Source organism: Gymnodraco acuticeps, unplaced genomic scaffold (assembly GCF_902827175.1).
Source record: "Gymnodraco acuticeps unplaced genomic scaffold, fGymAcu1.1, whole genome shotgun sequence".
NCBI classification, from domain to species: domain Eukaryota; kingdom Metazoa; phylum Chordata; class Actinopteri; order Perciformes; family Bathydraconidae; genus Gymnodraco; species Gymnodraco acuticeps.
The window spans coordinates 297,513-309,993 of NW_022990276.1; the positions used below are offsets into that span (position 1 = coordinate 297,513).

The window sequence follows — 12,481 nt, forward strand, 5'->3', positions numbered from 1 at the left end:
TAGTTTAACTGAGGACGTTTAAATGGAGGCTATAACCTGACACTGTGCTGCCTTAAAGTGCTACTCCATCAGCTCGTATTTTTGAGACTCCCAAGTCGTAAATAGGATTAAGATAATAATAAACCAACAAGTAATTATGCATTTTTGCTTATTAATCAGCAAGTTCTTTAAGAAGAAAGGGTGTTTAAGGGAAGCCATTCATCTTCAATATTTTATTAGATAAAAACGAATTTACTTTGGCCGACAAATGAACATCAACAACTGTTTGCAGTTCTGAAATATTTCATAACAAATTAAATGTGTCATTCAATTCATACATAAACTGCTTACTTTAATTTAATTTGAATAATTGTTGACAAGGCAGCGTCTAAACATAAAATAAATAAAAATAGTGCAGGAGAATATTGGATGTAGGCTGTTACATTGTAGGGGGATGTAGTTACACTGTATGGTACTTTCACTGTGCAGATATGGAGGGACCTTATTCAAAGATTTAAACCAAAAGTGAACCAAAAACACAACCGAGCAATATTCAATTTACTCCATTACAGGACACAGGACATCAATTAGTTGTTACATTTGATGGGCCAAATAATTGTGTTGCATTATTTTTTTTAAATGGTTTAATGACAAAATGATAAGCTGTCAATAAATGTTCTGTAAATCAATTGTTGTGCAACCCTGTGTTGCAATATAATACAATAAATTATCCTTAATTTGAAGCTGTAGTCAGTCACTAGTATCAAGATGATCAGAAGTAGGTTGACACTTGACACGTACGAGGAATTTGACTTGGTGTCGTGGTGCATACTTAAAGTAAAACAAAAATGTAAAACACAGATAGAGAACTAGAAAAATATAAAAAATAATGAAACATATAGTAAAATATAACAGTATTTACATGGCGTGGAATGGAATAAAATATGGATTGAAATCAGCAGTGGTGGCGAAGCCCATAGGGACTTGGCTTGGCAACTGGAAGGTCACCAGTTCAAGTCCTGGAAAGACCAAGTGCTACCGAGGTGACCCTGAGCAAGGCACCGTTCCCTACACTGCTCCCCGGGCGCCGTACATAATGGCAGCCCACCGCTCCTAACACTAGGATGGGTCAAATGCAGAGAAACCGTTTAGTTACGTAATGACAATACGTTGAATCTTCATCTTCTTCATTAATGTAATGCATAGAGTCTATGACGTGGCTGAGGTAAAGTGTCTTGTGATATAAAGTATCACAAGACAAAAAGGTTGGAAACTTTTCTTTCTGGCTCTGAATCGAGTCCCTGATCCCTCAGACTCAGGGCTGTGTGGGAACGGCCCGGAGCTTCAAACCCTCAGGTAGCAAAAGGCCTGAAGAGGTGTGAGAGAGCTGGGGTCTCCTGGCAGGAATCTCAGCTCCATCCAGACCCCCTGTGTAGACTCCTTAGGTAACACACTTTAGATGTGAGTATAGGACTTACAGAGTTAAGGTGGATAATTATTTGAGTAATTTAAATTGAACAGTTTGAGGCACGTAATTTAAGAGCAAACATTATTAAATATGGAAGCAAATACATTACTAAACTGTAGGAAATGATTGTCTTCTTTACTGAGACTATTTCCAAACGTATTTCTATGTTTATTTTTTGTATATTTTTGGAAATATATAGGTTCTAACTTCACGAATAAGTAATTTCATGAGAACACTTATTAGATATGAAAGCACACATATATACAGACTGCTATTTAAGATCCATCCAGACCCCCAGGCATCTGTAGAGTATACTGTGACAAGGACTTACAGATTTAAGGTGGATCATTATTTGAGTAATTTAAATTCAATCAGAATCAGAATCAGAATCGGAATACCTTCATTAGTCCCACAGAGGGGGCATCTACATTGTTAGAGTAGAAAAGAGCCAAAGACAGCTTAATGTTAACTAAGTAGCATGCATTAAAACAAATATTAAAATTATACAATTTACAAAATACACATCCTGTAACAGTTCTGAAGATGTAGCAGCCAGGTACTGTTTAAAGCACAAACACATTGTTATATAGCAAATATGTATACATTACTAAAGTGTAGGGAAGTATAGTTGTTTTGAAATTAGACTATTTCCAAAAGTATTGCATTTTTTCTCATAGGGGACATTTACATTGTTAGAGCAGAAAAGAGCCAAAGACAGCTTGATGGTGGTTCAGTCTGTAGGGGATTGGACTTTGAACCGAAGGGTTGCCGGTTCACGTCCCGGTCAGACCAAACTATACGGAGTGTGGACTGGTACTGGAGGGGAGCCAGTTCACCTCCTGGGCCACTGCCAAAGTGCCCTTGAGCAAGGCACCTACTGCTCACTGGCGCCGGCTAGACTGGCTGCCTCCGCTCTGACCTCTCAACAGCATGTGTGCATATAACTGTGTGTGTATTTGTATATAGTGCATGATGTAAAAAGTGTGTTGTGTATAAACCTGTACCTGTATAACAACGTGTGTGTACGACAGAGTGGAAACTGCATTTCTTAATAAAGTAAATACATCTTCTTCTTAATGTTAGCAGCATGCATATATTATTGAAAATATTAAAATTACACAATTTACAAAATACACATCCTGTAACAGTTCTGAAGATGTAGCAGCCAGGTATACTGTTTAAAGTACAAACACATTGTTATATATGTAAGCAAATATGTATACGTTACTATCGTGTAGGGAAGTATAGTTGCTTTTAAATTAGATTATTTCCAAAAGTACTCACTTTTTTCCTCATAGTTTATTTTTTGTATTTTTTTGCAAATATATAGGCTCAAACTTTGAAAGAAACGAATAAGTAAAAAATAAAACATTTGAAACAAAAACAGAGATTTTTGGGAAGGACTAAAGACACCTTGTTATCCACACACTAAACTTTTAATGTATTGATTTCCTTCACATTTAAACGGTAGGATTTTTATTTTAGTTACACCGTAAATAAAATAAAGATTAAATAAAAAAGCTGGGTTAAATGTAATAAAGGTATGGTATCCATTCTTCCCAATGCGATGTGTAACTATGAAGGACACGATGTAGTAATATGAATATTGAATGTGTCATTTTGAGTAACGATTTATAAAAAGTTCCTCATCACCCTGACACTTAAAGCGTTGTATTACTTCCGACAGTCAGTGAACGCCTCACAGCCAGAAGCTCGAATGTAACAAAGTGAACCGAAACAATTGGTTAAAGGTTGTTGTTTATTTACCCTTTAACTGCCATTTAATGGATACGAAACACATCTTACCAAGTGCATGTTAGATTTGAGACTTTCTTTTTTTAATGCACTAACCCTCAGTTACAGGAAGTGACATCAACACAAACACACTCCTTTTGTCTGACGACTTTATCCGGAGGAAGTGAAGCTTTTAGAGGCAGCTGCTTCACCGGAGGGAAAAAAAGCATCCAAAAAAAAAAAAAAAAAAGCGAAGAGGCAAAAAATAAAAAAAACTTCTCTCCGCTTTGCAGGAATTTGCACAGATTTTGAGAAAAATATTCCCAAACTACGGCAGTCCCGGGGAGGCAGACGGAGTCGTCGTTACCGGTAAACGCCACTCTTCTCCATGCATTTGTGTGTAGATTTGCATGAGTCTGCTCTCTCCACCCGTCCTCAGCCGGAAGTCTGTGAGGATGGTCTATAGGTTTTTTTCTGTTTTTTTTTTTTATCCCTTAGGTTTTTTTTTTTTAGCTTTGCTTGTTATTTCCCCCCCTCTTGCAGCTGCAGCACACACACTGCTGTCTGCTAGCTAACTGCATGTTAATCAGCACGGCGGCCTCATTAACTACAAGATGCAAGCAGCCGAAATGGAGTCGTTGTGTTCAGCTACGGCTTATTGTAAACAATGTGGGGCTTTTTATAAAAGTTAGCTAGGTGTTTTGTAGTGCTGTGGGTCTGCTGTTGAGCCAACTTCTAGCTAACAAGTTGAATATGCTGCACAAAGCCTATTGAGGTCAGATATTATGTGTTGGTGTTAAAACATGATAAATGCACACCTGCTAGCTGAAGTCAAGTATAGATAGTTGCATGTTTTATAACCTATTGTTGGAGCATTATCTAATTGCCACTGTATTGATCCAAAGATATTAATCTCTGAGACACACGTATGCTATTTTTGATTCCCCCACATTCATGTCTTCCCACCACACCTTTAATAAATCTGTTAATTCCTTAAACATTTTGTTTATACTTGTTTCTTTATTGGATCTTTGACAGTAGGATCCATCCAGGCTGTGTTCAAGGCTGCATGACCAACCAGGCAAAGTGAGCATCGGCCCCCAAGAGCCACACACCCCCAAGAGCCCTCAAACCCCCAGATTCACTGTGTGGCAATACGTTTGTGGTAAGATATTCTGACTGGTTATGATAGAGGGAGCTGAGTCACAGAGCCAGCCTGCACAAAATCAGGAACTTGAAACTGAAACAGCTAAATACAACTTACATTTTTGGGAATTTTGTCTGAGAAAATGCACTAGTATCCATGCGGTATATGCAGTATTAATTTAAAGTGTTATTCAAGGGACAGTAAACTCAAATAAATCTTTTAACAACATGTATCACTTTAGATTGTTTTGGTGTGATATTTGAGCTATAGCCGTAGATATGTAAAGAAACTAGAGGGCTCATGGTGTAAAATTGCCAAAAGAAAAACACTTTCATAAAACCTTCAACGGGTATATTTGTGCAGAAGGAAGCATGCATCTGCTCACACTCACTTGTTGGCAGGTGATGTTTGGTAGAAAGAAACTAGTTCCTATACCTGAATCTGTTAACAAAAACAGTCTGTGGATTATCAGGAGTAATTAGGTCATGAATCCAGGAAATAGGCAGTGCTGTTGAGTTTTTCAAATGTATTTCTTGGTACTTTTAGCAACACAAGCGAACCCTCGTGTTCCATTGTATTACATTATTTGAGAAAACACAGACAAGCCAACACTTTGCAACTCACACCAAATACAGTTGATAAATAGCTGTCTCGTTGATCTCTTGATAATCTGATTCCTGCATGGCTGGTAAAGGTAAATAATTTCCTGGTGTTCGTTCCTTTTTTTAAAGACCCGCCAGTCAAGTTAGGAATGATAACAGGTTTGACTTCCTTATAAATGTTGAGGTTTATCACAGTTGTTGTTTTTTCTTGCATTTAATATGCTTTACTGCAAAGTAACCTGTGTAGTACTGAGTAGGGTATCACAGTGAATGCACCTGCCTATTGCCTGAACAAGTTAGATGCCGCCTATCACAGCGCACTGAGATTTGTCACAAATTGTAAAGCACTTACTCATCACTGTACCCTGTATGCCAAGGCAGGTCTGCCATCACTTACTGTAAAGAGAGTCAGTCATTGGTACACGTTTACTTATAAAGCTTTGTTCGGTAAACTCCCGTATTATATCTGCTCTCTGATAACAGAGAGTTGCAAGCAGCTATTGTCTGAGATCGCATGATGTAGTATTGTTAGATGTGCCAAGAGCAAGGACTGTCTTAGGTAAGACAGCTTTTATGTGCGCAGCTCCACTTGCTTGGAACAATCTTCAGCAATAATTGAAACTGAGCAATCTCATTCCTCTGCATGTTTTTAAAGCTAGGCTAAATGAAATGCTTGTTGATACTATCTGACACTTGTAAATGTCGATAACTATGTAAATGTATCCTGTAAATATAATGTATGATGTCCTTTATTGTTTTATGTTTCATGTGGAACCTATATGCTGCAGGTCTCCCTTGAAAAAGAGATCTATGATCTCAATGGGACCAATCTCGTTAAATAAAGGTTTGAAATGAAATGAAACAGTAATTCATGGTTTTTGCTTTTGTGTTATTGCAGAAATGATGGAAGACTCTCATTTTAATTCATCGTACTTCTGGTCTCCCATCCCATCTGTACCAGCACAGGTGAGTCTGGAAAGAAGAATATGTCTTTTCTTTAAGACTGTAATGATGAAGAAGGAGGAGGAGTGATTTGTGACTGAGTAACGTCTGGTTAATATAATGAACATCTCCCCTCTCCTGACAGATTGAGAATGCCATGTTTCTGAACAAGATGAAGGAGCAGCAGGAGAAGAATGCAACCTTCTCTCAGTCCTCTGCATCCCACTACCAAACGGCTCTGCTCACCATCCCAAACCCTGGGATAAAGACAGATGGCGGAGTGCAGGGTGGCGGAGGGACTCACCTCCACCAGGCTCACAGCACCCAGAACATGCTGTCTGTCCCCTCCACCGGCATCATGACAGCAGGTGAGTCTGGAGCCTCTGGAGCCCTCTCAGTCAGACACTAATCGTGTGTACTGCACGATATATGACATAAAGAAAGTCAAACTTAAAATCAGAGGTATACCTAAGGTTGAGGCTGGATAGAAGGAATATTTGACCCCCAAAATGACTTTTTTTTATATCAATAACTCACCCTGTTGTTGCTTGAATTCTTAAAGAAAATCGCGTGCCTCCACATCAAACAATTAATCAAGCGCAGACATTTTTTTGGGATGATCTGATGTAAAAGGGAGCCTCTCACACAACTTGTGCAGGAAAATCCCAGCGTCATTTACCCATACATACTGTTTGTTCACTAGCTTTAAAAACAAATGCATTTTCTCGAAAACCTCACTTTTTAAAAACACTTAAACGCATAAACAGTGTTGGCGCAGATGAGTAGTGTCAATGCTGAACTGTTTTGAATAGTAAGGTTGTCCCTTTTATTGGAGACCCTAGGCCACATGTGTCAAACTCAAGGCCCGGGGGCCAAATCAGGCCCTTGGTGGATTTAATTTCGGCCCGCAGGATAATTTCTAATTACTATTAGATCGGCCCGCCGGTATATTGCACGCACACCTTCACTCCATCCTGAGGGTCTCCTCAGCTCAGAGCCTGAGCCCAAACATTGATGACCTTGCACCCAAGATGAGATGCCAAGTATCTGAGCTAGCATCACAGAGCAGCACACTGAGTTTCATGGATGTTTCCTTCTGCACGGCAACAGGGCATGTTTGTTTTGTTCTTTGAGGGGAATTGTTTTTTTGAAGCTGTTGTTGGTCTGTGGGAAAATGTACTGATAAGAAATGACTCTGCAGATAGAGCCATAAGAAATGAATGCATCTGATTATTTAATGTTGTTTTTATAGGCAATCATTTAAGCTTTGTTAGTTCCAGGTTTAATATGTGCAATAAGTTCATTTCAATAAGTTCTGCAATAAACATTGAACCAGGCCGGCCCTCGACTAGTACCCATTTTTAGATGTTGGCCCACTGTGTATTTGAGTTTGACAGCCCTGCCCTAGGCCCTTATTTACTTCTAATCATCACAACTCAGCACAACTCTTTTCTCAGCATTTGAAATATTTGTCCAACGTGTCGGCATGCAAGTTTCCCTTCCGTTATTCAAGAGGTAAAACAGGGTAAGAACTTGATTTAAAAACCATCCGTTTGGGGTTAGAAGTAGAGTTTTCTTTAAGTTGACTTCTCCTAAGATAACAGTGATACATTAATTGATGTATGAGAACAAATTGATATTCCAGTTAGCTCCGAGCAGCACTGTGGGCTGTGAGCACACTTTGCCAGCTAACTGCAGGTAAAATGAACACCTGTGTGTCTCTGTTCCCGCCTCAGGGCTTTCTTTCAAATAATGGAACAGGAGCGCTGAGCTGTCACAATCTTCAGTGCTACACAGAACTGTCTGTTAAAACTTTATTTTTTCAACTGACTGCCAGGGGATCCTAGGGAAATTCCTGAGCGATAAGGTCCGACTGTTCTCATGCACAATCATCAACTTTAATGCATTTCAAACTTCTGTAATGTGTTGTTATTTCTTTTTGTTGTCTCCTCTGCTCTGTGAAGCGGGTCTGGTCATCACGACTCCTCAGGGAACGCTCGTCTCTCCCACCTCGTCTCAATCGTTTGTCTCCGGTCATCAAGCCACGACCATGATCGTTTCAGCACTTCATTCTGCAGGTGAAGCACACAGAAAGACACCTTGTATATCTCATGCATTTCCTGTGATTAATTATAACTTGAATAGAAAGTACATTTATTAAACATCTTAAGAAAATGATACCCTGACTGAAACCAGCATTTTCACTAACTACGCTTACTTGTGATTGTATTTTTGCTTTTGCTTAACCTTGTGAGGCTAAAGGAATCAGCAGAGCAAATAACGAATAGTTTTTTAAGTCAACTTAACTCAGGACACAATATTTGTTTTAAATGATATTATGCAACACTTAATGTTGTTTTAGTGATTAGGAACATGATCAGACCTGAGTCCTGATTACGTTACGAGAGAGAAAATAAAAGCAGATTTTGTTCAGTTTGCACCTAATGATACCTCCAAACCAACACTTCTCCTCAAAGCACAGATTGATCTCAAGAGTTACAAAGCATGATACAAAAACAACCTCATGGATTTTAATTTCTTACTCAAGCTGTGGCAGTATCTTGTACTTCTAAACTGTGGGTTTTCTCTGGAAGTTTTTCCTTGTACGATGTGAGGGTCTAAGGACAGAAGGTCTCGTATTCTCATACTGATATTCTGAACAATATTTGCTGTAAAGTGTCTCTACTGTAGGCTATTTTTATTATATGTACAGCACTTTGGCTCGACCAAAAATCGTTTATAAATGTGCTATAAAAATAAAACTTGATTTGATTTGATTCTACGTGTGAATCACGCTTTTTACTAAAAACATTTCGAGGAGATTGCTTACAAACTGTTGGTGTATTTGTGCTGTTTTATTGATTTAAAAGCTGTGGCGACTGTGGCTGCCAGGGAGTGCGGTCGTCTTTCAACCAGAAGGTTGTGGGTTCGATCCCAGCCCATGCAGTCAACATGTCGATGTATCCTTGGGCAAGATACTTAACCCTGAGTTGCTCCTGATGGCCAACGATGTGTGAATGTTAGGTCCTAGAGCAGGGGTCTCAAACTCAAGGCCCGGGGGCCAAATCCGGCCCGCGACTTCATTTTATGTGGCCCCGCAAGAGCTTGCAAATAATATAATACATTTATTATACGGTTACATGCCACTTTAGAGAAGCAGGTTGCCCATAAACTACATGTCCCACAATGCATCTCGTTTTGTGACATGCGCACTGAAGAGACTTGCAATTATTTGCCCTGGACTTCTGCTTTCAGACGTAGTTAATTACTAAGTTATTATCCTATCTGATAATAATCCAATTGTAATATAATACATTTTATATATATATTATATATTTATATATGTATTTTTATATAGTCTTAAAGTTACAACCGGTCCTTTGAGTGCAACTTTTATGCGAATGTGGCCCGCGATGAAATTGAGTTTGACCCCCCTGTCCTAGAGTAAGATACACTGCTCTGTATGAATGGGTGTGAATGGGTGAACGACATGTATGTATGTAGTCCATAGTATGTAAAGCGCTTTGAGGGGTCTTAAAGACTGGATAAAGCGCTATATAAGTACAGTTATGGACATGATCCTTAGGGCTTGATCATGCCATGATTTCCTAAACCATTCGAACTACGACTGAAAGAAGATGCCCAATTTAAAACACGAGATCTCCTGCTGCATACTTTGATTTTCGACTTTATGCCAATATACCCACAGAAAATCTTAAAGAGTATTTCTGCTTTCAACCCGGCGCTGTGGATCCTGTTGCAGAGAAAAAAGAAGGGGACGGTGCTCCCCATGTTGTTGTGATGCCGGCGCCCTCCAAGCGAGGCAGAAAGAAGAAGACGACGACGCTGTCCAGAGTCGGTTTGGGGGGAAACGAAACACTAATACTGGCTCACCTGACAGCAGGCGGACAGGTGAGCAGGAGAAATGTTATTTTAAAAAATAGATAACGAAAACATGATCAAATAACGTTGTGTTTCTTTTGACAGGTGGCATCTTTGCAGCATCACACTGTCGACCCTTACGACCTGAAAAATGAAGAGGAGGAACACGGGCTGAAAGACAGCACCAAGACTTACAGGTAGGCCGCAAAACAAACACACCTGCCGTTTTTCTGCTCGCTGTCGCTGTGGAATGCAAACACACCTGTTCTTCTGTCCAAATCAAAGTAGAGATGTGTTCATAGATAACAAGGCGCTGCTGCATAAGCATCTCACACACACACACACACACACACACGCCGCTTCTGAACACACTTCACTGCATGATGTGGCAGATCACGCCTGCTTTATAGTGGACTGTTGATTCCTCCGATTTGAGACACAAACACGTCAGTGCTTTCTTTCTGCCTCTGCACACACGAGGCATAAATCTCTGCCTGCCCTCTACTGTCCTCTTTGTCTTTAAATAGCATGCTCTCTAGTTGTAAAGCACTCTTCTGCTTTTTATAGTATCTACGTACCTTTCCCTGATTCCTCCCTTGGCACCTTTCCTTGTGTGTACCCCTCCTTCCCCTTCTGTCATCATTGATTTATCTTATATTTTCCTATTTATTATGAGTTTCATTTTTCTATCACATCTTGTTTATTTCTGTGGGCTTCATTTCCCCCTGTCTCCACTTCTTTCTTCCTCCATCATCTGGTGTCTCTTTTTCTTCCTCCTCCTCCTCCATTCTTCCTCCCATTTCTGTGTCTCTCCGCCTGTAGGTGCCGGATGTGTGCGGCGACCTTCCTCAGTAAGTCTGACATGCAGATCCACTCCAAGTCGCACACAGAGGCCAAACCTCACAAGTGTCCTCACTGCGCCAAGTCATTCGCCAACTCCAGCTACCTGGCCCAGCACATCCGCATCCACAGCGGGGCCAAGCCTTACACCTGCTCCTACTGCCAGAAATCTTTCAGGCAGCTCAGTCACTTACAGCAGCACACACGGTACTGCAGACCCCTCCTCCCCCGCTACCGACCACGCGCCATATTCCCCTGTCCTCTTTAACGTGTCCTGCCCAAGTCCCCCCTTTTTTTGAAAGCCCAGACTCTTCGTCTTCTTCCTCTTCCTCCTCCTGGGGAAGAGATTGGTGTGCAGATGCATATGAACACTGCCATGTAGATGTTGGCTTGCATGCTATACCAGTTCCATCCAGAAGTGACCTTTTCCAGATCATTAGCATTCAGATTACGACTTTTAGAGTTTGGGCTTTGTCCATAAGATCTTCCATAATTTAGAAAGGCCATTTGAAATGCATGGAGCTTTGTTCTTGATAAGATTGAACCTTTTTGTCATGTGTGTGTGTGTGCGCAATACTTGCTTCTCTCTGTATTCGTTTGCATCGCATTTTCCCACTCTTCATGTTTCTTTTGTCTGCATGTTCTGTCATTTCTCCTGCTTCTTCAACAGAAACACACACACATGTACAAAGACACATGTTGAAATGAAGATTTAAAGACAGACTTACTTCCATTATGCTTCCCCATGTAACCCATCCATACATTATCCATTGAACAGTGTGATGTGCGATAGAAATCCTTTGCTGTCATGCCCTGCTTTCTTTTTCTCAGCTTAATTTGAATGTGTTTGGCTGTCATTGAATCACTTTACATGTCATTTATAGAGGAACGTCAATCTGAGTGAAGGAATTTTCAGTGTTATATGTCGAAATCAACACTGGCAGACGGATATGTGTAAAAATGATATGTGACATAGTCAGAAATAATTATGCAATGCTTGTATAAACACAATTTAAAATAAAGCAATACACAGCTAACATCCATTGAGCAGTTAAATTAAGAATGATACTACTTTTCATTTTTCAGTATGTGTTAATCACTGTTTTTTCCTCGAATCTACCTTTTTTAAAACCCCTTGCTCTTCCCCCCTCGTCAGGAACCACACAGAGTCAAAGCCTCACAAGTGTCCACATTGCACCAAGTCATTTGCCAACTCCAGCTACCTGGCCCAACATGTCCGCATCCACACCGGAGTGAAACCCTACTCCTGCCCCTTCTGCCAAAAGAGCTTCAGACAGCTCAGCCATCTTCAGCAGCACAACAGGTAAGAGAGTCCCTTAGTGTCAGGTTTCTCCTCTGTGTCTTTCTTTGGTTCGATCACCATGAAAGTGATAGCAGTCCGTGTAAGACACCTTGTGTGCTTTTTGTTTTGTATTCAGGATTCACACCGGAGATCGGCCGTACAAGTGTATCCATCCAGGCTGTGAGAAGTCCTTCACGCAACTCTCAAATCTACAGGTGAGAAAGCATTGAGTCCCTCTCCAAAAGCGAGTGCATAAAATGTGTTTTTTACCAGTATCAATAACCATTTCCCCCCCGACAGTCTCACCGGCGCCAACACAACAAGGACAAGCCGTACAAGTGCAGCAACTGCAACAAAGGATACGTAGACGCAGCGAGCCTGGAGGTGCACATGTCCACACACACCGTGAAGCACGCCAGGATCTACTCCTGTGGGCTCTGCAACCGCACTTATACCTCAGTGAGTCAACTCATATTTCCTTTCTTTACCTCCTATATCATATTTGTACGAATAATATTCAAGTACAAGATGAAACGAAATAACACATGAAAGAGGGGAGTATTGTCCACTCCAAAATAAGGGTT

General features: G+C 40.4%; 1 protein-coding gene across 5 annotated transcripts in view; it reads left to right on the forward strand.

The window, feature by feature from the left end:
• The first annotated feature begins 3,389 nt into the window (after positions 1-3,389).
• Positions 3,390-12,481, forward strand: part of znf384b (zinc finger protein 384 b) — a 13,057-nt gene continuing 3,965 nt past the window's right edge. Inside the window, exons 1-11 of one of the 5 annotated variants that reach the window (XM_034221673.1) lie at positions 3,390-3,550; positions 4,220-4,346; positions 5,829-5,896; positions 6,018-6,240; positions 7,837-7,950; positions 9,582-9,784; positions 9,860-9,951; positions 10,577-10,801; positions 11,751-11,918; positions 12,034-12,112; positions 12,198-12,356. In XM_034221673.1, the coding sequence (XP_034077564.1) occupies positions 5,831-5,896; positions 6,018-6,240; positions 7,837-7,950; positions 9,582-9,784; positions 9,860-9,951; positions 10,577-10,801; positions 11,751-11,918; positions 12,034-12,112; positions 12,198-12,356 (1,329 nt within the window). In that variant the 5' untranslated portion in view covers positions 3,390-3,550; positions 4,220-4,346; positions 5,829-5,830. Of the gene's footprint in view, positions 3,551-3,739; positions 3,957-4,091; positions 4,108-4,219; positions 4,347-5,828; positions 5,897-6,017; positions 6,241-7,836; positions 7,951-9,581; positions 9,785-9,859; positions 9,952-10,576; positions 10,802-11,750; positions 11,919-12,033; positions 12,113-12,197; positions 12,357-12,481 lie in introns of those variants that run through there. The other 4 variants (XM_034221674.1, XM_034221676.1, XM_034221675.1 and 1 more) reach the window with 4 other exon arrangements.